The sequence below is a fragment of the Microcaecilia unicolor genome, chromosome 3 (genome assembly GCF_901765095.1).
Source record: "Microcaecilia unicolor chromosome 3, aMicUni1.1, whole genome shotgun sequence".
Taxonomy (NCBI): Eukaryota; Metazoa; Chordata; class Amphibia; order Gymnophiona; family Siphonopidae; genus Microcaecilia; species Microcaecilia unicolor.
The window spans coordinates 498,672,070-498,698,742 of NC_044033.1; the positions used below are offsets into that span (position 1 = coordinate 498,672,070).

General features: G+C 41.7%; 1 protein-coding gene across 2 annotated transcripts in view; it reads left to right on the forward strand.

Annotated features, from left to right (window-relative positions):
* The window catches only part of EPHA7 (EPH receptor A7), a 419,947-nt gene that overhangs the window by 349,782 nt on the left and 43,492 nt on the right, over positions 1 to 26,673 (forward strand). For both annotated transcript variants that reach the window (XM_030199089.1, XM_030199090.1), the window contains exons 11-13: positions 9,706 to 9,891; positions 10,183 to 10,244; positions 16,387 to 16,596. In XM_030199089.1, coding sequence (XP_030054949.1) covers positions 9,706 to 9,891; positions 10,183 to 10,244; positions 16,387 to 16,596 — 458 coding nt within the window. The remainder of the gene's footprint in view (positions 1 to 9,705; positions 9,892 to 10,182; positions 10,245 to 16,386; positions 16,597 to 26,673) is intronic.

Genomic DNA, 26,673 nt, shown 5'->3' on the forward strand with positions numbered 1-26,673 from the left:
TGGGGGGGGGGGACTGCATCTGTTGCTTCAGTTTAGGGATAGATCTGTATTCCCTTTGACTCTGTATGATCTACTTTCCAAGAAGCCTCAGAACCATTTTCAGACGTTATCTGTTGTCAATAATGCATGCAGTTTGTACCATCCTGATGATACCCCATGAGAGGTATGGCTAGCTTTTGCAGGTTTAGTAGGCTGTATTACCTTGGACTGTAAATGATAAGTAAGCCTTCCCTGACCCCCAATGTAAAATCTACCCTTTTTTTGTATCAAACACCTCCCTGACAAATATAAAAATGAACTTTCAGGCTCCACCACTATTGTCCCCTGCACCTTCCGGCAACCTGAAAACATGCCTTCAGGCCCTTGTTTAAACACCCACCACCTATACCCCCAGAACGTGGGCTCCTGGCTTGTGACCGTGCTACCCATTACCAGATCCCACTTAGAAAGCTTACCCACCAATTCTTTGCTGACAGTTTCTGTCTTTCTGTCCACAGCATTAAACCTAAAATAGTGCTGCTGATATTCTGACCCATAAGCCAAATCACAAATTTTCTTTGGTGCTGTGGCCAGCAGAAGGAAAATAATGAAGTATCAGGGGGGCTCAGTACAAAAATAACTGAGTGTCTAGCAGAGGCGGTTCTTCTTCCCCAGCTAGATTATTGTAATTCATTGTATTCTCAGATTACTTGTAAATTGAAAAATCACTTGCATCGACTACAGAATACAGCGTTAATCTCTGGTTTGAGTCATTTTGACAGTGCAACCCCCATTCCCAAGGAACTCCATTGGCTTCATATATGTCAGTATATTAGATTTAAAACGTTATGTATGTTTAGTTTTGAAATCACTTTCTGGGATTAATGCATTGCTTGCTGTCCCTTCTTCTGGGAGAAATCTTTGCTTTCATCGGAATCTAATATTAGTTTATCCTAGAATGAAAAATATAAAGATTAAAATCTATTCTTGAGAGAATTCATTTCCTTTCCAGGGGTCATGTTACTGGAATGCATTACCAGTGAATATGAAAACTCTGCCTTCTTATCTATTTTGTAGGAAGAAGTTGAAGACTTGTCTATATGGGTGTTAGTTTTACAACTTTGTATTAGCGAGCTATTGTATAATAGTTTTTTTTTTTGCATTTGTGTAATTTCTCTCTCCTATTGTTGAGATTTCTTCCTTTTGTGAACCGCTGTGAGTCCTGTAAGGAACAACATTCGATATACAAGACCTAGATTAGAATAGCATAGAATAGAATAGAGGATGATGGGAAGATGTGTGCCTAGAGACCCAATTTCAGTTGTGGCTAGAGAGGGGTGTAACCCTGGAAGCCTGATTTCAGATGGCTGGTGGGTGTTAGGGGAGTGGTGATGGTCTAGAAAATCTGTCTGAGAATAGAGACCCCCGGGTTGAAAATGATTATGAAGAGCTACCCAGGAATTTAATGTAACAATTAAATTAGGGGAAACAAAAAGCTTGTAGCTAGATGATTCTGCTTGGGGTGGCCTAGTGGTTAGGGTGGTGGACTTTGGTCTTGAGGAACTGAGTTCAATTCCCACTTCAGGCAAAGGCAGCTCCTTGTGACTCTGGGCAAGTCACTTGACCCTCCATTGCCCCAGGTACAAGTAAGTACCTGTATATAATATGTAAGCCGCATTGAGGCTGCCATGAGTGGGAAAGCGCGGGGTACAAAAATGTAACAACAACAACAAAAAAAAACTAAAATGATAATAATTTACTGAACATTGAGTTAATGTTGAAATAACTTGAGATAGATGCTAGACATAAGACATATTTCTGAGGTTAGCAGAATGATAACACAAAATCATGTCCTTGATCAGTAAATTTAATTACAGCTTGCTTTTGGGAAATCATAGATTTGTCAGCATTAATTGACTTAAGATCCGTTGCCTGACCAGACACTTCACACTGAATTAGAAAGATAAAATATAGGTCAGATCGTTACTAATATGCTGGAAGGACAACTGCTGACATATTCTGATAATACAATTTTCCATGATTCTTCTGAACTTTCATGAGAAAGGTAATAATGATTAATGAGTAGTGTTTTCCATATGATGCTGATAACATGTGATTGGTTCCTGAATCTAATGATGATGTGGCATTGATTGCTTACCAATAAAAAGAAGGGGGCTGAAGTGTATCTCTGAGCCAGCCCTGTAGAATCTCTGCGGTTCAAGAGACTCAGGAGTTCGCTCCACATTGGCCTTTGCTTTTATATATATATTTTTAGTATGTGCTTTATTTCCATTTCACTTGACCTCTTCAGGGGAATCAAGCAGTGGCGTAGCCAGACTGCCAATTTTGGGTGGGCCTGAACCCAAAGTGGGTGGGCACAAAATTTTCTCGCTACCCCGTTTTCCCTCTTTCTCTCCCCATCCTTCCGTTTTCCCTCTTTCTCTGCCATCCTTCCGTCTGTTTTCCCTCTTTCTCTCCCCATCCTTCCGTTTTCCCTCTTTCTCTGCCATCCTCCCATCTGTTTTCCCTCTTTCTCTGCCATCCTTCCATCTGTATTCCCTCTTTCTCTCCCCATCCTTCCGTTTTCCCTCTTTCTCTGCCATCCTCCCATCTGTTTTCCCTCTTTCTCTGCCATCCTCCCATCTGTTTTCCCTCTTTCTCTCCCCATCCTTCCGTTTTCCCTCTTTCTCTGCCATCTGCTTTCCCTCTTTCTCTCCCCATCCTTCCGTTTTCCCTCTTTCTCTGCCATCCTCCTATCTGTTTTCCCTCTTTCTCTCCCCATCCTTCTGTTTTCCCTCTTTCTCCCCAGTCCCCATCCTGCCATCCGTTTTCCCTCTTTCTCTCCCCATCCTTCCGTTTTCCCTCTTTCTCCCCAGTCCCCATCCTGCCATCCGTTTTCCCTCTTTCTCCCCAGTCCCCATCCTGCCATCCGATTCAGGCCCACCCGATTCAGGCCCGCCAGCCCCAGCTACAAAAAGAAGAAGCGCTCAGCTGATTGAGCTGAGCGCCGCCACCAACGCTAAAGACGAGAAAAAAATGTTTAAAAAAAAAAGCGCGGCACCGCAAGCAGCCTCGAAGCATTGGCTGCTGGCTCTGCAGGCTCCTCCCATCTCTTACGTCACTGGCCCTGTTTCGCTTCAGGGGCAGTGACGTAAGAGATGGGAGGAGCCTGCAGAGCCAGCAGCCAATGCTTCGAGGCTGCCTACGGTGCCGCGCTTTTTTTTTATTTTTTTAACATTTTTTTCTCGTTGTTAACGTTGGCGGCGGCGCTCAGCTCAATCAGCTGAGCACTTCTTCTTTTTGTAGCACCGGCCCTGCTGCTCAACAGGAAAAGCAGCAGTGGCCGGCAATGGGAGCAATGGGAGTGGGCGGGCCAGAGCTGAAATTGGGTGGGCCTGGGCCCACCCAGGCCCACCCGTAGCTACGCCCCTGGAATCAAGGATAAAGAAATGATAGGTTCCCTGGTGGGGGAGGACATATAAAGATCAGCCTAACCCTACACGCTTTCAGTGGCATTGCAGATCTGGAGAGGAAGTGGCTTAGTGGTTAGAACAGTAGGTTGAGAACCAGCAAAGCTAGGGTTCATACCTTCTTTTTAGCATTAACACTCCTGTGACCATGGGCAAGTTACCTTCTCTCATTGCTCCTATGACCCTGTTAGATCATAATCTATTTGGAGCAGGGACATATTAAGGATAATTCTATAAGGTATGCCTGAATTTAGGTGCCATTTACATTCACCTAAATTGTTTAAAGAATAGGTGCACTTATGCGTGTAAATAATATCACTAATTGGCATTTACATGCGGACCTGCAAGATGATGTTCTATAAAATAGGCACCAAAGTCGATTAGCCCAGATTCCGTATATGGTCCCCAAATTTGGTTGCACTCCCGAAATGCGCACGCAACTTAATTGGCTAACAAGCTCTTAACCATCAGTAATTGGGTGCTAACAACCAATTATTAATGTTAATCGGCACTGATTAGGATTTGCTCACACATCTGGCTGCGTGTTATTCTATAATGCTGGGTGCCAGGGCGTAGCCATGGGAGGAGCACGAGCATCTCGGGGGGCATATCAAAAGGTTGTGTGCATTGTTATTGTATAATGGATTGGCACGCCCAACTTGTATACCGGCATTTATACCAGGTTTCAGCAGGTGTAAGTCTGGCATGCAGAGTAAGGGTGCAGGAATTGGCACTAAGTGCAATTCTATTTAGGGCGACTGCCCTATATAGAATCACATTTAGCGCTGATCTTTTCCGACACCCATTTTTGAGCGCCATTTATAGAATCCAGCCCTTTATGCATAAGTATGAGGGGGTGTAAACATGAGCAGCGTATGGGCAGTTCATGTTTGTGTTTCTGAGAATGTATGAATACCCATACTGGGTCAGACCATTGGTCCATGTAGCCCAGTATCCTGCTTCCAATGGTGACCAATCCAGGTCACACGTACCTGGCAGAAACACAAATAGTAGCAACTTTCCATGCTACCAATCCCAGGGCAAGCAGTAGATTCCCCATGTCTGTCTCAATAGGAGAGTACAGACTTCTCCTCCAGGAACTTGTCCAAACCTTTTTTAAACCCATATATGCTAACTGCTGTTACCACAGCCTCTGAGTTCCAGAGATCAACTATTTACTGAGTGAAAAAATATTTCCTCCTATTTATTTTAAAAGTATTTTCATATATCTTCTTTGAGGGGTCCTTTTACTAAGCTGTGGCGAAAGGTTTTGATGTGTTCTGATGCCCCTTTTACTGCAGCATGTAAAAGGCTTTTTTTTTTTTTTTTTTTTTTAAAGAAATGGCCATGCTGCAAGTGAAGGACATGCCCCCTGAGTGCCCCGAGTCTTTGTACTTTTTGAAAGACTAAAAAATCGATTCGCTTCTACTCGTTCTACACTACTCAGAATTTAGGCACCGGGAAAAATCTGTGTCAAGAGCTATTCTGTAAAAAGTTTATAGAATAGCACTTTCCATGGATTCCCACACCCAACTTTGGGCGTAAGGACTTATGTCTGTTGAAACCTAGTGTAAATTCTGCCCCCCCCCCCCCCAAGTTGGGCACATAACGTTGGTATTCTGTAACACTGTGCCAAATGTTTTGGAAGACCCCTGACCCGCCCATGCCTCTCCCATGGCCATGCCCTTATTTGAGTTGCAGATGAGACACTTTGGGTGCACAGCATTGTAGAGTAGCACATGGACAGATCCACATGTAAATTCAAATTAGTGCCAATTAACATCAATAATTGTTAACAGCTTGTTAACTAATTAATTTGCATGTGAAGCTTGGATCTGCACCCACATTTTGGTGACCTATATAGAATCCGGTGGTAGGTGATTAATGTGGTGTAGTAAAAGGGCCCCTTCATTTTTTAAATTTTATTTTGGTGAAGTGTGAGGCTCCTCACAATGGGACCCTTTTACTGAAGGTTTGACGCGTGTCAATAGGCTTGTTTTGTGCCAATCCGGAACTACCGCAGCAGCCTGATGGAAAAAAGAACCCGAATTGTAGGTACGTCATGCAAGGTTCCACATTAGGAGTTACGGACCAAGAAAGGGATCTGGGTGTTGTCGTCGATAATACACTGAAACCTTCTGCTCAGTGTGCTGCTGCGGCTAGGAAAGCGAATAGAATGTTCGGTATTATAAGGAAAGGTATGGAAAACAGGTGTGAGGATGTCATAATGCCATTATATCGCTCCATGGTGCGACCACAACTTGAGTATTGTGTTCAATTCTGGTCGCCGCATCTCAAGAAAGATATAGCAGAATTGGAAAAGGTGCAGCGAAGGGCGACTAAAATGATAGCGGGGATGGGACGACTTCCCTATGAAGAAAGACTAAGGAGGCTGGGGCTTTTCAACTTGGAGAAGAGACGGCTGAGGGGAGACATGATAGAGGTATATAAAATAATGAGTGGAGTGGAACAGGTGGATGTGAAGCGTCTGTTCATGCTTTCCAAAACTACTAGGACTAGGGGGCATGCGATGAAACTACAGTGTAGTAAATTTAAAACAAATCGGAGAAAATTTTTCTTCACCCAACGCATAATTAAACTCTGGAATTCGTTGCCGGAGAACGTGGTGAAGACGGTTAGCTTGGCAGAGTTTAAAAGGGGGTTAGACGGTTTCCTAAAGGACAAGTCCATAAACCGCTACTAAATGGACTTGGGAAAAATCCACAATTCCAGGAATAACATGTATAGAATGTTTGTACGTTTGGGAAGCTCGCCAGGTGCCCTTGGCCTGGATTGGCCGCTGTCATGGACAGGATGCTGGGCTCGATGGACCCTTGGTCTTTTCCCAGTGTGGCATTACTTATGTACTTATATGTACCCCTAGTGCACGCCATTTCTGGTGCTACAGAAATTTATTTCTGTCTTTTTACTGATAGGTTAGCACGGGAGCCCTTACCACCACCTCAATGGGTGGCGGTAAGTGCTCCCTCCCAAAACAGCCGCGCAGCAAGTGCAAACTTACCGCACGGCCATTTTACCCTCTGTGGTAAAAGGGGCCTCACGCATGGCAAGAACATGTGCTGCCTCTACCACAGGGGCCCCTTTACCACAGCTTGGTAAAGGGGCCCCAATGTGATTTCCTAGTTTAGATCTGATTTTCCTAAGAAATGCAAGACTATAGGTCGTTGTGTGCAATTGGGGTGTAAAGCCAAAACTCATTTACCCTATTTACCTATAACATAAAAATGGAGCTAGCTGGAACCTGGTGTTTCTCTCACATGAGAGAAATGCACAGCTGGAAGAAAGCAGCTAGACAGGTTAGTATACATCACAGGCTTGAAAACAACCAATGACTCTAAGCAGTTTAAAAAAAAAACAATTTTAGAATATTCTGTGGGGAGTTTTTTCCTTTAAATTTTTGACCAGAGATGTATTCATCTGTTCAGTCTTGGTCATTATATTCTTCTGCTATTACTACCACAGGTGTGTCAACTTCTGTTTAGTTAGGGATTCATTTAATACGCGATTTGGTCAGGGTTGCCTAATATTTTGCACACAACTGTACATCTACAAGACAGCTCTGTACGGACACTGAAGAGACAGTCCTTACCTGAAATTTCATTTAGAAGTCCTGCCATGCAGTGCTACAAATTCAGGACTTTGTGACCTGTATCCATCCTAAAATTCTTCCTCAATTGATGATTTTATTGATACTTATGATATGACAATCTGCTTTAAACCAGTCCAAAGAGGCAAGTGTTGCAGAAAGTAGGATATCCACCCTGTACTGTTTTTGCTGGCTAAAGCTGAATAAATTGCCAAGTTCAGTTAAATGAGGATGAGTTAGTGGATCAGGGATCTTTGCCTTCTGGAATCTTTAAAGGCTAGAACAGTCAAATGAATGGGTGTATGTGGGCTAGCAAAAATCAGCAGAAGGGTAATAAAAAAAAAAAGCAAGAAGGGTCATGATATTTTATTATAACAAGAAAATTAACTGAAAAACAAATTGAAAAATAAGCTGAGCACATCCACATATGCAGTTTTAAAATGATGTACTTCAGCCATGGCCCAGCATATTTTGGTAAAATGCCTTCTTCAAGAGAATTTGATTTTGGTGAAACTGATGCAAAGTGGAGCCCAGCCATGATATCAAGATGGGGTTGGGGGAAGCGGGGGAGAGAATACCTATGTAGTGCTACAAAAGATTTGAGATTAAAAGGTGAACAAAGAAAAAAAGTGAGAAACTCTTCTGTACCCAGAGATGCTCTTACACACGATGACAACATATCTACAGCGGTCGTACAGAATAGAACTTAGGGAGTCTTCTTGCCATCATCTTCATCTGTATATGTTGACGCTTGCACTCAGTTTTCTTTTCAGTTTGCTTTCTCGTTGTCTTAATTGTATTGTTATAATACAAAATGTTTATCCTAGCCCCTCCTGTTTTTTTGTTATTCCTCTGCTGTTTAGTGCTGGTATACTGTGTACACTAGTATTTTGTTTCTTGAGTGTATGTGTGACCATTTGTTTCTGCTGGTTGAGGTGAGTTGTGTGCAACCGTTGTTTATCTAGGCAGTATATTGAAGATGTGTAGCTGGATTTTTGCTCTTTCTTCGTCTTCCCATTCATCCTTTAACAGATGGCTGGGTCACAGTAGAATCATTGATGATCTATAATAGCAACTTTTGGTGGAGGAAAAAATATTAGAACACAACACAGCAAAACAACTGCAGCTAGGGGAGTCAGTGGCAGCTACAACTATTATCATTAAAGGAAGAATAGAGACCTTGGTGCCACATTTTTATTAGCATATCCGTGCAAATGTACGATCAGAGTTAGAGGGACTAAATACATCTTCTTTACCCCAGAGGAATTAAGAGCTTTTGTAGATATGAAGATTCTTTTAGAGGCCTTTTTACTAAGGCGCACCTAAAAGTGGACTGCGCCGTGTAGGCCTGTGTTTTGGACGCTCACAGGTCATTTTTTGAGCATGCCTGGAAAAAGGCATTTTTTTGTGTGTGGCCAAAAATGGACGTACAGCAAAAGTAAAACCAGCATGCATCAATTTTTGGCCTGAGACGTTACCACCAGCGGTAAGGTCTCAAGCACTAACCGGGTGGTAAGCAGCCAGCACGCATAAACTGCCAATTAAAGCCAGTTAAGTGCCACACAGTAGAAAATAGAAAATATTTTCTACTGCATACTTTGGATGCTCGTCAAAAATGGAATTACTGCCTTGGGGACACGGTAGCCGGCGGTAGCTCCAATTTGGCGCTTGTTGGATGCGCGTAGGCGCCTACGCACCTTACTAAAAGGGCCCCCGAGTGTTGTGCTGTTGATCTTATTTATGAAATTATAAGGGAGTTTATCCTGCTAAGCCTTTCTGTTTTCAGAATGTTGTATATATCCTCTTCCAGGTTTTTGAGTCCACGCCCCCTTTAATAGTGGTCTAAGGAAGAAATCTTTTTGTTTCTTGTTATCTTTATTTTATTCCTCATGTCATTTTTTTTTTGTTCTGTATTGCTTAAACAAGAGCTTAATCTTGTGATTATATAATTACAATTTATAAATAATTTTTTAAAAAGTAAATAAAAAAACACCAAAGAATAAACACGCACAAGAGGTACTTGCAGCTGTGCAGATCCTGCCATCTGGGCCAGGAGACATGAGCTGTGTTAACTATGGAATTCGTTGAACAACAGGAGAGTGACATTTTCCTACATGTTCAGGCTGCAGTCAGACCAAAACAGAGCATTCTTACATCATTTTCCTTTTAGGTTCCTGTTTCATTCCTGAGGCAAAGTGAGCGTTTGAAGTTTTTCAAAAGCTTTCCTTACAAAAGCACTTAAACAGTTATATAGATTTAAGCTGAGCTTTTTCCCTGCTGGCACTCAGCAGCAACATGCTTTAGCAGTCCTCTAATACAGTAGGGTGTAATATATTGGCTGCAAGATTACGTCTGATGTATGTTTTGCATTCTACAAACTGTGAATTCCGTTGAAATGTTTGATGTGGAAAGGAATTGGCATTGCATATAGGACCACATCAAAAGGGCAAGGTATACATAAAAAAAAAAGACGTGAGAAATGAAATTGTTTTATGGATGAAAAGGAGGAGATTTTGACAAGAAAGAGGTTTGGGAATACAGTCAAAAAGCAAGCAAATCGATGACTTTAAGAAATTAGAAAGCACCAAGAAGACAATAATAAATTGTAATATCTAGAATTTATCTCTACATTTTTGTAATTCATTCTAGGAGAGTTTGGGGAAGTGTGTAGTGGTCGTCTGAAGCTTCCTGGCAAGAGAGATGTTGCAGTGGCCATAAAAACGCTGAAAGTGGGCTACACAGAAAAACAGAGGCGAGACTTCCTCTGTGAAGCAAGCATCATGGGCCAGTTTGACCATCCAAATGTTGTTCATTTAGAAGGCGTTGTTACAAGAGGTAGGAAGAAAGATGCTAGATTGAAATGACTGCAGTTTACTGTTCGTAATCTGGGTTTTTTTTTTCTTTTTAACATGTTGCAATAAGGTAATATTTCTTGGGAAGCAATTTAAGCAAGAAATTGGGTTTTGTTTTAGCAGTTCTTCTAACTGCTTTTGCTTTTTAGCCAGCTGAATGCATGCGAGTAACTTTCCTGTTTTCCCAAATTGACAGCCTTTATGTAATCTAGACCATTATTATCCCCAGATTAAGGTATGCTTTCCTAAAATGTTTTGTGCTGTTCTCTTTTAGGGAAACCAGTCATGATCGTGATAGAATTTATGGAAAGTGGGGCCCTTGATGCATTTCTTAGGGTGAGTGTCCTAAACATAAATGTAAAAGAGTAGTGCATAGGGCAAGAAGGTAAATCATTCTGGGCTCTCTTAAAAAAAAAAAACACCTGTGAATGGTAAAGTGTACGTTGTTCTAAGCATTCAAGCAATTACCCAGGGCTTTCATACATTTAGGGGCCCCTTTGTTACCCAGCTTGCCCACATAGTTATGGGCTTGCTGCATGCCATTTCCAGTGCTAGAAAATATTTTCTATCTGCCTATATAATTTGGTATATGTGGCTAGAACATCAAGACTGATTCAGGTGCATTTAAATGAACACAAGAGCCAGATCAGAAAGGCAGTTGAATCTGCTGCTTTAGTGGTACATTGGCAAATAGCGGGTCATTCGATAGATGATATGCAATGCTCATTATTGCTTGTTAAGTGCTGGGCAGACTTATACGGTCTGTGCCAGAGCCGGTGGTGGGAGGCGGGGCTGGTGGTTGGGAGGCGGGGATAGTGCTGGGCAGACTTATACGGTCTGTGCCCTGAAGAGGACAGGTACAAATCAAAGTAAGGTATACACAAAATTAGCACATATGAGTTATCTTGTTGGGCAGACTGGATGGACCGTGCAGGTCTTTTTCTGCCGTCATCTACTATGTTACTATGTTATATATATGTTATCAGCACTCAGCTTGTTAAGCCAATTAAGTTACAGTGCGGTGTTATAGAATCCGCGCCAATTTTTGCGCCTAAATCTAAACACACTATATAGAATCCAGGGGGTTAGTAGCTAGCCGCTAACGAGCTATTACTACTACTACTTAACATTTCTAGAGCGCTACTAGGGTTACGCAGCACTGTACAGTTTAACAAAGAGAGACAGTCCCTGCTCAAAGAGCTTACAATCTAATAGTGTCGAATGGTTTAGCCAGATAAACACAGATGAAGAGTAGCCAGATGTGTTGCTTTGTTATTTTATACCCTGTAGAGGGACAAATCCATTCTTGTCCTCCAATAGTACAATAACACCAACACCAAAGAAACATCTTAATAAGCAGCCGAGGGGCCATTTGCTGTTGAGACATATAGATGGACAAGCTGAATAGGGCAAAGTCATTGGTGATAAATAGATGGGTGGCTAAACTGCAAATGATATGTACAGCTGAATAGAGTATATGAAACTGGTTTTAGCTGCACAATAAAGCTATTCCAGATACGAAGTGAATGGATAGTTAGTGGCCACATTATTAAAGGCATGGGAGAATAGCCAGGATACCACCTGCTACCTTAAGTAGAAGTAGTCTTAAGTTAGATGTAGCCATTTTGGGAGTAAATTCCAAAGTGTGGGTGCTTGGCAGAACAATCCGGGGCTGGCTCATCACTGCTCCAAATCCCACTGGGCTTTTCCAGATGCCAGATCTGTTCACCGAGTGGACCTCCCTCGTGTGTCCGCTCATCAAGGTGTGGTTCTCCTCACCCACCTCCTTCACCGGCAGGATATTTTCCTGCCTATTTTTCTGAGTTTTCGTTCCCTCCTCCCAGAGGGCCAGTTTTCCACTTTTGATCACCCCTGCCACTGGACAGAAATGTTCTAACTGTGCTCCTGCAGCCCCCGTTTCTGCCAAGACAAAATGCCTCCTCAGTTCCATGGGCTCAGCAGGGGCTTGGGCTACCAAAGATCCCACATAGGTCTCAGTTAACACTATCATTATTCAGACTGCGTTCCCAATTTAGTGATTCTTGTCAATCATCTCTCCCCATAACAGTCTCTTACTATAGTCCTTCAGCTCTTCCACCCTTAAACTAATTCCCCAGTGGCACAGCATTCCATTATCCCAAGCCCTTCTTGCTGTTTGATAGGCCTCCTGTTCTGCTAGCCCCCAGGAAACCCCACTTCCATTACATCCCAAGGATCAGTCCAGACAAATGGGTTGTGACCGTCCATCGGCAGGTGGAGATAGAGAACTCTAACAAGTTATGCTTCATAATCTTCTGTGTTTAGTAACCAAGCCAGTATTCTCTATCTCCAGCAGGCAGGATAGCAGCTCGTGTGCTGTGGTAACTTCTGTGTGGCCTCCTATCCTGCTTGCACGTTCAGTTGAGTTTGGGGTTGAGAATATGCTGTGCCTCAGTTATAAACCTAGTAGTCTAGGTCCCTCCCTGCTCCCCCATTGCCACTTTCTGCCTCTTTATATCAGTCTGCCCTTCTCTTTTTCTTCTGCCTCTATCTTAAAAAAAAAAAAAAGCAGCCACCGGTTCTTTTTGAGAGTGCTTGTTCTGTGGGAAGATTGAGGAGCTTCAGTGCCTTGGAGGTCATGAGACTGGCTGTTTTCTGTGAGTATATTTATTATTCTGTATGTCTGAGCCTTGTGCGCACTGCAGGGGTTAAGCTCTTGGCTGCCGGTTCCTTCATGCTTTGCTTCTGTGGATATGCCACTTTTGCCTACTTTGTCTGGCAGTACTCCGTCTCCAAGAGTTCAATCCGTCTCTGCTTCAATGGTGGTTTGGCAGTTTCAGTGCCAATGGCTCCTGAGCTCCACGAGGCTTTGGCAGCCATTTTATTAGCAGGTTCCTCGCCTGCTACTATGTCCCGGGATGTTTGGTTTTGCAGGGGTAGAACTCTCTACCCTGCTGTTTTCACCTGAATTTGTTCTTTTGTTACATCAGATCTTTTTATTAAAGTCAGCTCAAGCTGCCTTTCCTTCTTCCCTTCATGTTGCGTTTGATGAGCAGCTTCCTAAGAAACAAAAAAAACTTTACATTTCACAGGACTTGGAGAATAGTCCTCCTCGGGACTCAGATGAGGTTTTATCTGTGTATTCTGACTGTCCTAGTTCTGCTGATGGCCCTGACTTGGACATTTCAGAGGCAGACGGGGGGTGATGATCCTACTGTAGCTAGGCTGTTTTTGAGAGCGGAGTTGCCTCTGTTGGTCACAAAATCTGTGGAGGCTTTAAACATTTCTTCCCCTGCTTCTCAGTCCTCTGGTCCTGCACCATTTATTATGTCAGGTTCTAAAAGACCTCCTGTATCTTTCCATATTCATGAGGCTATGCTGGAGCTTATTGCAGCTCAGAGGGAGACCCCTGATTCTAACCTCTGGGTGGCTTGTGCTATGACTAAATTATGGCCCCTTCTGCCATATGATTTAGAGCAGTTTGCTCTATCTAAGGTGGATGCCCTTGTTAGGGCAGTTACTAAACATACTACTATCCCTGTTAAAGGCGGCACTGCATTAAAGGATATGCATGACCGCAAGCTTGAGGCTTCCTTGACACAGGATACAGCCCTACTGTTAATGCAACTTTTTCAAAAGATATTACTGCAACCCTCTTTGTCTTCTCCTACATTACAAGGCTTCTCAAATCTGGTGCAACTTCAGCCTCAAGCATTACTTATTTCTCAGCCCGATGACCTCTTGCCAGCTCCCTCTCTTATTCCTAAGAGTCCAGTCAGCATTCCTCATTGGCGGGATTTTTCACCTACATCTTCTCATCATTACTCTTCAGAGGAAGAACAGGACCAGCCTTCAGAATCACAGGATAAAGGATCCTGTCACTTCATTTTATTTATTTATTTATATATATATATATATATATATATATATTTATTTATTTTTTTTTTACATTTGTACCCCGCGCTTTCCCACTCATGGCAGGCTCAGTGCGGCGGGCAATGGAGGGTTAAGTGACTTGCCCAGAGTCACAAGGAACTGCCTGTGCCGGGAATCGAACTCAGTTCCTCAGGACCAAAGTCCACCACCCTAACCACTCCATCTAGCAATACCTTCATTTAAGGACTGAGGCAATCAACCAGAACATTCCTTTGAAGGATGTTAATTATTCTGAATTTATTCAAAAAATACCTAAAGACTTAGCAATGGAAGCAGAATCCACTAATATGAACAGAAAGGATTTTGAGGCACGCGTGAAGGCTAGATTGATACCCCAAAGGGTCCTATAGTGGTACCAGTCCATAGTGTTTTACAAGGACTGCAGTAAAAAATGTGGCAGAATTCTTATTCTGCACAACCAGTTTCCAAGTAAAGGGTGCAATGAGCTCCAGGATTTGAGATGCCACAACTGCCACACTCCATGGTAGTACTTGAGGAAGTTATAAATAAAGCTAAACGTTCTAAATCATCTTTGCAGTATCCCCATAGTAAAGACCACAGAGCCTTAGACTCAGTTGGCTGCAAAGCTTTTTCGGGAGCATCCAGGATAGTGTCCGGCTTCAAATTTTATATTTCCAGCACTCTCAACTTTATCAGACATTGGATTCAGCAGCATCTAAATCTCACAGGCGTCCTTTTACTAAGCGGCGTAAGTGTCTACGCGTGCCCAACACACACCAAAATGGAGATACCGCCCGAATACAGCGTGGCTCTTGCGGTAATTTCATTTTGGCGCGCATCCAATGCGCGCATCTGAAAAATATTTTTTTATTTTCAGATGTGCGTAATGAACATGCACCAAGATTCTTTACTGCTAGGTCAATAGCTGATGGTAAGGTCTCAGACCCAAAATGCCTTTCTTTGGTAAAAACAAAGTGATTTATATTTATTATATGACGGTAAAGGGGAGTATCTGCGTTGAGAAGTGGAAACTTTGGGTATTGGTGTGGAAAGTTCCTTTATGGCTGAAGAATTATCTTTAACTTTTGTGACCTTGTTTTGTACTTTGCCTCCAAATAAGTTGTAATGAACATGCACCAAGATTCTTTACTGCTAGGTCAATAGCTGATGGTAAGGTCTCAGACCCAAAATACCTTTCTTTGGTAAAAACAAAGTGATTTATATTTATTATATGACAGTAAAGGGGAGTATCTGTGTTGAGAAGTGGAAACTTTGGGTATTGGTGTGGAAAGTTCCTTTATGGCTGAAGAATTATCTTTAACTTTTGTGACCTTGTTTTGTACTTTGCCTCCAAATAAGTTGTCCCCTTTACAAGAAGTGTCTGCAAGATGATACTAAAGATCTTCTTGGAGTCCAGAGTCTCGAAGCCAACCTATTCTTCTGGCTGCGATAGACACTGCAGCTGTCTTAGTATCAAAAATATCATCAGTGCTACAAATGCGATTGAAGGTGGATTCTTCCATCTTGTTCAAAAAAGGAAGCAAGGATTCAGGAAGGGGGAAAGGGAATTGGGACTTGATATACTGCCTTTCTGAGGTTTTTCCAACTACATTCAAAGTGGTTTTGATATATTCAGGTACTTATTTTGTACCAGGGGCAGTGGAGGGTTAAGTGACTTGCCCAGAGTCACGAGGAGCTGCAGTGGGAATTGAACTCAGTTCCCCAGGATCAAAGTCCACTGCACTAACCACTAGGCTACTCCTCCACTCCAGGCTACATATGGCTTATAGACTTAAATGTCTAAAGATAAAGCTACTGCTTACAGAGTTCCTGTTACTAATGTGCGCTAATGAATTTAGTGCACGCTAACGAATTTATGTGTGTTAAGTTCCATGCAGCTCATAGTTATACATACAGTGGGCTGCACAATATTTAGCATGTGCTAATACTGTGCATTAAACTTGTTAGTGCACCTTCGTAAAAGGGCGCCATAGACTGTCCTTTTGTCTTCCTGCTTTCCTCTCCGTGTGATGGAGTTCCATTTCCTTTTCACCAGTTAGATTGTAAACCACAGTGATAGCCGCTTATGAGGGGCAGTATAGCAAATGGAAATAAGCATCTACTACTACTACTATTTAGCATTTCTATAGCGCTACAAGGCGTACGCAGCGCTGCACAAACATAGAAGAAAGACAGTCCCTGCTCAAAGAGCTTACAATCTAATAGACAAAAAATAAAGTAAGCAAATCAAATCAATTAATGTGTACAGGAAGGAGGAGAGGAGGGTAGGTGGAGGCGAGTGGTTACAAGTGGTTACGAGTCAAAAGCAATGTTAAAGAGGTGGGCTTTCAGTCTAGATTTAAAGGTGGCCAAGGATGGGGCAAGACGTAGGGGCTCAGGAAGTTTATTCCAGGCGTAGGGTGCAGCGAGACAGAAGGCGCGGAGTCTGGAGTTGGCAGTAGTGGAGAAGGGAACAGATAAGAAGGATTTATCCGTGGAGCGGAGTGCACGGGAAGGGGTGTAGGGAAGGACGAGTGTGGCGAGATACTGGTGAGCAGCAACATATGATATTAACAGTAACCTTTTTCTCTCTTCGTTTTAGAAACACGATGGGCAGTTTACAGTTATTCAGCTGGTAGGAATGCTGAGAGGAATTGCTGCTGGAATGAGGTATTTGGCTGATATGGGATACGTACACAGAGACCTTGCAGCACGCAACATTCTTGTCAACAGCAATCTTGTTTGTAAAGTGTCAGACTTTGGATTGTCCAGAGTTATAGAGGATGATCCAGAAGCTGTCTACACCACTACAGTAAGAAATATACGCTTTGTACAAAATTATTTATTTTGGAGAGGGGGTCGTTATTTGGAGGGGTAGCTAAAATTGTCAATACATTATGAAGGCGAATAGTCTTCTTGACACTAAGAAGGCGCTCAAGGGCTCTTTTACTTAAGCGCACCTAAAAGTGGCCCGAGCTAGTGTAGTCACGTGTTTTGGACGCGCACTGGCCCATTTCCTCAATGCGCATGGATAAAAGGCATATTTTGTTTTGTGACGGAAAATGGATGTGCGTCAAAATTAAAACCAGTACAAACGTCCATTTTCGGCCCGAGAGCTTACTGACACCCATTGACTTAACGGTAAGGTCTGATGCGCTAACCGTGTGGTAAGCGTTCAACAGGCGTCAACTGCCAATTACCGCCAGGTAAGCTCCATGTGGTAGAAAATATTTTCTACCACGTGTTTTGGGCGTGCACCAAAAATGGAATTACCACCTGGGGCACGTGGTAGCCGGGTAGTAGTGCCGATTTGACGCACATTGGATGCGCGTAGGTGCCTAAGCGCCTTAGTAAAAGGGCCCCTCAATCAGATCCATGGGTTATTGCCTGTCAATATATTTGGACTGGGAAACCAAGATGGCTGCAACTTATGAGATATTAGGGCAGTTCTTAAGTAACTAGCCCATATAGCTGCAAATTATGTGGGTACTTTTTACCTACAAACCTTATAGCTAATTTTCAAAAACCAACAATGTGGGCAAAAATTGACTGGAAAAAACATGCATAGACAAGAAATTTAAATTTACTTGCACTATTTCCTATTCTAACTTCTGCTCTCAGCAGTGCCTACCTCCATCTGGCTAATGGTATATGCACTGAGGAAGTCAGCACATACTTTCAGCCAGTACGAGGAAGGCAGGCCTCAAAATTGCTACCCAGGTAAATAACTTTGAAAAATTTGCTCACCTTGTCTTTGAGTTTGTTTGCTTTCCTCTCCTTTCCCTTTTTTGTAATCTTCAAATTGGAAAAAGGAAGGGTAAAAAAAACATAGATCTTAGCAAAAATAAAATATTTTTCTGGTTCATAAATAATTTTTTTTCTAAAGGATTCGCTTCCAGCTTCTGTCAGAGGATTCCTTTCAAGGTGCTGGTTTATCAGATGCTGGCTTTACGTCAGCCCTCTAAGAGGATGAGGCTGATGTCTAAGCTATCTCCTTCTTGTCCTGTTCTTAAGACTGAACTGGATTTGGAAGCCACAGATGTAGCTGGCTCACCATAACTTCAGATAGCTGAAACTGTCCTGGGGGAGGGAAGATTGGTGGGGGATAATGTTTTTTTAAGCTGCGGTGTGTGTCCAGAGAATTCTGTGCATTGTGTGTACTGTGATCAGGGGATGAAGGGTTAGTTTTTGCTGCAATCCGGTGTTTTTGTTTCTGCTTCCCTTTTAACATCTGCAGAGATAGTATAAATTAAGAAGGACTCCATTGTCCTGATTGATGCTGGAGTTGCTTCAGCTTGCCAAATAGGCCAGTCAAAAGAAATGTTTAGATTATTGTCAAGAAATATTGGATATTGAGGTCCTCTGTTTTATCCATTGACAGGATATAATCAGACACACAAGTGGGTGATGTCATTATATAGCACTAAGATGGAACAGCTTTTCTACTGCTCAGAATTAATGTTCTGTATTCTTATTTAAGTTAAGCAGTATAGCAAATTGAGTAAACCGTAAACTATAAAGTTCCTGTGCATAAACTTATTTTCTGTGTGCAGTGGCTTCCTCAGTCCTTCAGTTTGATTTTCCACTCTGTTTCATAGACATGAAAACAAAGCACTCCCTATTCATTGTTTTCTAATTTTTTTCCATCAAGTTTAGTATTAAAAAAAAAGAAAGAGAAATAAAGAAGAAACTTCCAAAACATGGCTCAGACTCAAACTAAGCCTAGCTTTAGGCCATGTCCAGAATATGGAAGAAGATCCAAAATTTCATTGTGGGGGCAATTCTGTAACTGGGCAACACATCTCAGGCACCAAGTTAGGACACACTGAGCACCAATTCTAGAACAGTATCTGTGCACATAGATTACATTATAGAATACTGGTGCAAGCCCAAAGATGTGTGTACAGTGTTAAGCACACTTAACTCGTGCTAGGTTAGTTGCAGGCATAAGTGAGTGCATTTAAGTGGTCCATGATCTGTGCGCAATGGACACTATTCTATAAATTGTATGCAGAGCTTGGAGACACATTCATGCCTCTCCAATGCTCCACCCATGTATACACTCCCTTGCAGCTGTATGCTAATGAAGATGGTCCAGGTATCAATGGTGTGTGCCAGGATTGCAGCTCATCAAAGTTACTTGGTGCAATGCATGTACACCTTCCTTTTAGCAAATGCAGGGGCTTTCATTGCATCCTTTTCAGTCACAATCTGAATAATCTGGGATTCTATCGGAGATGTATGAATGTGGCACATATTTTATCTGTTCAGCTTGCATTCTCTTTGTCACTTCATTTAGAATTTTGGCATCTACTGTCATGGGCTTCTAGTTTGCATGAAGACATGTAAACCGAGGGACCCTTTTACAAAGCTGTGGGAGGGCTAATGCACGGGTAGCGTGCGCCAAATCAGCACTACCTCCGGGGTAGTGCGTGAGCCTGGCAGTAATTCCAAGTGTGGCACACAATCCCATTTTATAAAATATTTTTCTATTTTTTATCTCAAGGGTGTTCCCAGCAGTAATCGACAGCGCAGCCACATTGGCGCACACTGCATGGCTACCGCGCAGGTAGCTTGTGAGCCATTACCACTATTTCAATAGCTGGCGGTAAGGGCTCAGGCCATAAATAAGCATGTGATAGTTTTAATTTTTGTGTACGCCTGTTTCCCAGCCCCGGTAAAAAGTGGCCCAATGTGCACCAAAAAGACACACCCACACTACCACAGGCCACTTTTTACCACAGCTTTGTAAAGGACCCCAAAGTTAACAGATACACCCTGCATGAGTGGTACCCTTCAGTGACAAAGCTAGAAATTATTTATGTATTTATTTATTTGATGCTATTTCCAGCCCACCTTCCAAAATCTAGTATTGGAAGGCAAAATAGTTAAACTTCAGTCTTCTATTAGGAGTTTAGTTGGTTCATTATTGAACACCTTACTACTACAGGAAGTGGTCTTTTATACCCTTCTCCAAACAACTATAACCATTCCAGTGTCAGTATTATACAAGGCTTTATCAGAGAGAAAGCAGCCAAAATTAACAGTTGTGCAACCTAAACAACTTTTATCCTCTCAATCTGTTGTTGGGACACGTCTACTTCTTTTCACACATATGCATTCTACCCTACTTGTTGGAGGTTAGGTGTTGTTTATTTCTTCAAGAATTGCAGAAAGTAATGGATTCTTGGGTACTCAATATTGTCAAGAGTAGGATACAATTCCTTCATCCCCCAAAGGGCCTAACTTGGTCTCAAGTGCCTTAAATTCACACCCATCTCCTCCATGAAAACGTAGGCCTTTTAAACATCAGTGCAATAGAACCTCCTTAAGAAGTGAATCGGGGATTCTGTTCCAAGTACTTTCCTCATTCCTAAAAAGACAGAAAGACTACATCTACAAGGAAAAGTTCAAAATAGAAATTCTTCCATCTATTTTCCATTATTTCACCAAAGGGAATTGGTTCTTTCATAGTCTGCCCAGGAGGTGATAGCAGCCAGACAAACTGTCAGGAATTTGCGTCAGAGAAACAAAGGGGACTAAACAAGCTAGTGCTACAGAATTTTGAAGTAGCCACGGGTTGAGGTTTCACATGCTGAGTGGTTTGTCAGGAGTAGGAGTGGAGGAGTAGCCAAATGCAGTGGCCTGAGAACCAGGGGAACTGGGTTGAATTCCCAGTGCAGCTCTTGTGACTCTAGGTAAGTCACTTAACTTTCCAGTGTCCCAGTTACAAAATAAGTACCTGAAAATTGAATTGTATTGTATTGTGTAGTTTTTATTCCACCTTTAACCAAGTAGTACAAAGTCAATTAGAAACTTCCAATTAGAAGGAATTTACAGAAAATAATCTTTACAGTTCAGTTATAAAAAGTAATAAAATCTCGGCGTCAGTAGATCAAGATTGTTGTTTTAGAAACAGGTATGTCTTAAGTACCTACAAAAAGAAAAATAAGGTGTAATAAGGCGGACTTCAACTGGAATATTACTCAATATCTTGGCCCTTTAGAATGCAAATGAACGTTCCCCAAAAAACTTTGAATTCATCCTCTTTACAGAGGGGAAATCCAACAAAAATTTTTTCCAACTTCTGTTGGCTTCTGTTTGTAAATGTAAACCCTCTTTGTAGCCACAGAAAAGCAGTATATCAAATCACATCCCACCCTCTTTCCCTTTCCCCCTTTTCATCTTTGAGGCATAAAGCCCTGACCCAGATGTGTGGCGCTTTCGTGGTCCTAGTGCCTGCTGGATTTTGTTTTCTCAGGCAGAGTTCATCGGGGATTGCAGATAAAGGTTGTGGGTTTTCCTCCAGATTCTATCCAGCGCACGTAGAGATGTGCGCCGAAATCCAAACGTACTCTATAACAATGTGCATAACTTAATTGGCTTAACAAGCCAATCAGCATTGATAACAGCTCTTAACAAGCAATAACGAGCTCTAATTGGTAATAGTTAGAACTTATGCACACAACTCGCTAAGCTTATTCTGTAATGCAGTGCACTTAACTTCTAGCGTTTGCAGGCATAAAGGGTGTGGTTATGGACGGGGAAATGGAGTTTCATGGGTATTCCAAAATTTACCCACGTAGTTATAGAATATGATCCAGTATGCCTCAATCTATGCGCTAGGATTTATGCCACTTCGTGTTGGTAGGCACTGAGATATCAACTAAGAGTTTTCTGTATACTGTGCCTAAATCTAGGTGCCGCTTATAGAATACGCTTAGTTGGCACTGATTTCCATTCTGATCTTTTAGGCGCCATATATAGAATCTCCCCCTTTATGGGCAATTGTTATTGGGGAGAAAGAGAGGGGAGGAAGAATGTGAGCCCATTAGGGACAGAAAGTACCTGAAAAAATAATATACTTGTAAACTGCTTTGATTGTATCTACAGAAAGGAGGTATTTCAAATGTAGAATAAACAAGAAGGTGGGAAGGGAGGTTTAGTAATAAGGGTGAACAGGTCTACAGTAGACACTATGAAGAGAGTTGGGTAGTTATGACTCCTAAGAAGCTGCCTCACAAAGAATTGAGATAGGGAGAGGAGATTGCAGATGCAGCGGTGGGGTTCATTGAAATGGGTAGGGGTCTCAAAGAATGAGAAACAGGGGTAAATCAGCACCACGTGACTTAGATGTGGATATTTTGGATGATGAGTCTACAGAGTCAACGGAAGACGAGTGGAATGGGAAAGATCAAGAGGATTCAATAATGGGTTCAAGTAGTCAAGTAGTAAGGCTAGTGAACAAAACAGGGTGGGCTCAAGAAATGGGTCAGGACTTAGGAAGCTTAAGGATAAAAAGTTTTTTAAGAAATTTGAGTGGTAAAAAGTGGTTGAAGTTAAAGGTATAGGTCCTTTACAAGAATGGGAATCTGATTCCTCAGATTCATATGGTTCTTCATCAGAATCAGATGGTGATGGGGGTGACAAGGGGTATGTTTGGAATCCCAGGAGTGGGGTGGTTTTGGATGGTGCAAGTGGGAACAGGACACAAGTGTCTCGTTGTGATGAACACAGAGGATCTCTAATTAGAAAATAGATGATATATTAAAAAAAAAAAAAGAAAAAACTTAAATATCAGCATGTGAGTAGATATGTGAGTGACGCTTAGATGGCAACTCTGGCTATGACAAACTAAGGCCAGTGCTGGGCAGACTTTGTAAGTCTGTGTGTGTATAAGGCAATTCAGTTTAGGATGGCCTGGAAATGGCTTCAATGGCAACTTTAGTAGCTGGAACCAAGGACAGTGCTAGACAGACTTTTACGGCCTGGGTTCCGCAATGATAAGACAATTTTGGATAGGCTGGACTGAGCTTTCATGGCTACTCCAGTAACTGGAACATAAGGACAGAGCCAGGTGGACTACTACAGTCTATATCCCATAAAGACCATGATCAAGTATATAATAGCATGTTCATTGTTGATTTAATCAGAGGAGTGTGGTAGCCATGTTAGTCCACTCTTAAGGTTATCAATAGAAATCAAACAAAATAAAACATGGAAAAGAAAATAAGATGATACCTTTTTTATTGGACATAACTTAATACATTTCTTGATTAGCTTTCGAAGGTTGCCCTTCTTCCTCAGATCGGAAATCTCAAACAAAATAAAACATGGAAAAGAAAATAAGATGATACCTTTTTTATTGGACATAACGTAATACATTTCTTGATTAGCTTTCGAAGGTTGCCCTTCTTCCTCAGATCGGAAATCAATTTAAATCAATTTAATCATAAATTTAATCATAAATTGTTAATTAGTGACTGTTGGATAGACTGGATGGACCGTTCAGGTATTTATCTGCTGTCACTTACTGTGTTACTTCCACAGATGTTGAGGAGAAAATATAGCAAGGAAAATATGTACACTTATTTTCTTTAATAGCTTGAGATTGGGAGTTGGGAAATAAGAAAAAAAAAATCTGAGGATGGGAAGGATGAGGGGAAGAAATAAAAATCGAAAATGTTCCACAAATGCTATTTAATTGGATTTTAGATTTTCATGTTTAGGCTAGTATTTTAGTTGAAGCCAAGTCAGTTTTGTATCTAGATTTGTTGCATTATTCTAATTTAATCTTGTGAGTTTATAAAACCGTTGGGGGTTGGGCCTTGCTTAATTACAGTTTTGAAAGGCATGGATAAATCGGATGACTGGGGCTTTTAGGATGTTGGTGTCTGGTTGTCAGAAATGACTCTGACTAAGCACTGGGTGGCAAAAGCTCCATTTTCACTAAATGAATGGCAAATGCCAGCATTCCAGGAATGGATCACATGGCTCTGTCAATGGGTGAGGGGTTGTGAAGAAGTGCGCTGATATTGCCTAGTGTGGTGCCTGGTCTGAGGAGCTCACCCTAGAGGGGGTGGTTTGTTTAATGTGTGCTTTCATTTCAATATTGTGAGCTCCCAGCCTGTCATTTTTGGCACCCATGCTCACTCTGTTGGGAGGGAGGGCACACCCAGCCTTTTAGGTACACATCCTCTTTGCCCTCACTCAAGTGAGCACAAGGAATATGTTCCAGTCAGCCCACCCTGTCAGGAGTATTTCCACAAGGCTCCATCTCCCATCAAATCAGATGCCATGTAGAATTGGTTGCAATGTTATCCTGACCATGGGAAGGCTTGATTTCTGTGGGAGAGGTTTTCACATGGGTTTCTAATCCCTTTTTCAGGACCTCAATTGTCACAATTCTGTTCCGGTGCCCCTTCTGTTCTTCAAAATAAGGCGATTTTCAAAGAGAAGCTATAGAAGAAGATACAGTTAGGGAGGATATCTGGCCCTTTTTCAATGCCACCCTGGCATCATTTAGGGCCCTTTTTACTAAAACACGCTAGTGGATTTACTGTGCACTAATGATATAACACGTGCTAAACACTAAGGTGCCCATAGGGAAATAATGGGCATTTTAGCATTTAGCCCACACTATATTTTAGCACGCGCTAAATCCGCTAGCATGGCTTAGTAAAAGGACCCCTTAGTGATTCTCCATTGAGTTTAGTTCAGAGAAAGAATCAAGAAGTATCATTTGATTTCATTACTTGGCATTCCCAGAAGGTAGTAGTGTGAATTATTTATTTAATTCAATTTATGCTGTGTCCTGTACACTTCTTTGGACGAAGCAGTGATGATGAGGAGTCTGTGTGCTGAGATTTTGTTAGCAGGAACAAGTTCAATGAATGTTTTAACAAGTAAAAACAAACAATATAATTGCTTAACCACATAAGAACATAAGAGTAGCCATAAGAGTCAGACCAATGGTCCATCTAGCCCAGTATACTGTTTCCAAACAGTGGCCAAGCCAGGTCACAAGAACTTGGCAGAAACCCAAATAGCAACATTCCATGCTACCAATCCCAAGGAAAGCAGTGGTTTCCCCTATGTCTATCTCACTAGCAGACTATGGACTTTCCTCCAGGAACTTGTCCAAACCTTTTTTAAACCCAGATATGCTAACCGTTATTACTACATCCTCCGGCAATGAGTTCCAGAGTTTAACTATTCTTTGAGTGAAAAAAATATTTCCTCCTATTTGTTTTAAATGTATTTCTATGTAACTTCATTGAGTGTCTCCTGGTCTTTGTACTTGTTGAAAGAGTAAAAAATCAATTCACTTTTATCCGTTCTACACAACTCAGGATTTACTAGTCCTCAATCATATCCCCCCTCAGCCATCTCTTTTCCAAGCTGAAGAGCCCTAACCTCTTTAGTCTTTCCTCATACAAGAGAAGTCCCATTCCCTTTATCATTTTGATCGCTCTTCTTTGAACCTTTTCTAATATCTTTTTTGAGATACGGTGACCAGAATTGAACTCAGTATTCATGGTGAGGTTGCAACATTTTTATTCTTGGTCTTATTTACTATCCCTTTCCTAATAATTCCTAGCATCCTGTTTGCTTTTTTGGCCGCCATGCACACTGGGCAGAAGATTTCAGCATATTGTCTACAATAACACTTAGATCTTTTTCTTGGATGCTGACTCCTAAGGTGGACCCTAGCATCAGATAACTATAATTTGGATTATTCTTCCTGATGTACATCGCCTTGGATTAGTCCACATTAAATTTCATCTGCCATTTGGATGCCTAGTCTTCTAGTTTCCTAAGGTCTTCCTACAGTTTTTCACAGTCTGCATGTGTTTTGACAACTGTGAATAGTTTTGTATCATCCGCAAATTTATTCACCTCACTTGTCATTCTGATTTCCAGATCATTTATAAATATGTTAAATAGCACTGGTCCCAGTACAGATCCTTGTGGCACTCTACTATTAACCCTCTTCCATTGAGAAAAATGGCCATTTAACATTACTCTCTGTTTTTTTGTCCAATAACCAATTCTAATCTACAAAAGGACATTGCCTCCTATTCCATGAATCTCTTATGAGGAACTTTGTCAAAAGCTTTCTGAAAATCTAGATACACTACATCAAACGGCTCACCTTTATCCACATGTTTATTTACGTCTTCAAAGAAATGAAGCAAATTGGTGAGGAAAGACTTCTCTTAGCTGAACCCGCACTGACTGTGTCCCATTAAATTATGTTGTCTATGTGTTCCATAATTGTATTCTTTATAATAGTCTTGACTATTTCGTCCGGCACTGAAGTTAGGGTTAACGGTCTGTAATTTTCTGGATCATCCCTGGAACCCTTTTTAAAAATCGGCATTACATTGGCCACCCTCCAATCTTCAGTTATTACAGACAATTTTAATGACAGGTTACAGATCTTTCAGTACCCTGTGGTATATATCATCTGGTCCAGGTGATTTATCACTATTCAACTTGTAAATATGGCTCAATATGTCTTCCAGGTTTACCAAGATTACTTTCAGTTCCTCCGCATTATCACCCATGAAAACCGGCAGATTTCTTACATCTGCCTCCGTAAAGACCGAAGCAAAGAATAAATTCAGTCTCTCCGCTATGGCCTTGTCCTTCCTGAGTGCCCCTTTTGCTCCTTCATGATCTAACAGTCCCATGGATTCCCTTACAGCTTTCTGCTTCTGAAAAAGTTGTTACTATGAGTTTTTGTCTCTGCGGCAATTTTTTCTTCATACTCTCTTTTAGCCTTCTTTGTCAATGCTTTGCAGCTTGACAGTGCTTATGTTACTTCTTATTTTCTTCACTCGGATCCTTTTCAATTCTTTGAAGGATGTTCTTTTGGCTCTAATAGACACCTTTTAACCATTCTGGCTGTCATTTGCTCTTCTTTCCACCGTTAATACATGGAATACATCTGGTTTGGGCTTCCACTATGGTATTTTTAAACAACATTTATGACTGATTTAAGGTCCTAACCTTTGCGGCTGATCCTTTTAGCTTCTTTTTAACCATTTCCCTCATTTTATTGTAGTTGCTCGTTCAAAAATTAAACTCTGCTACAGTAGATGTC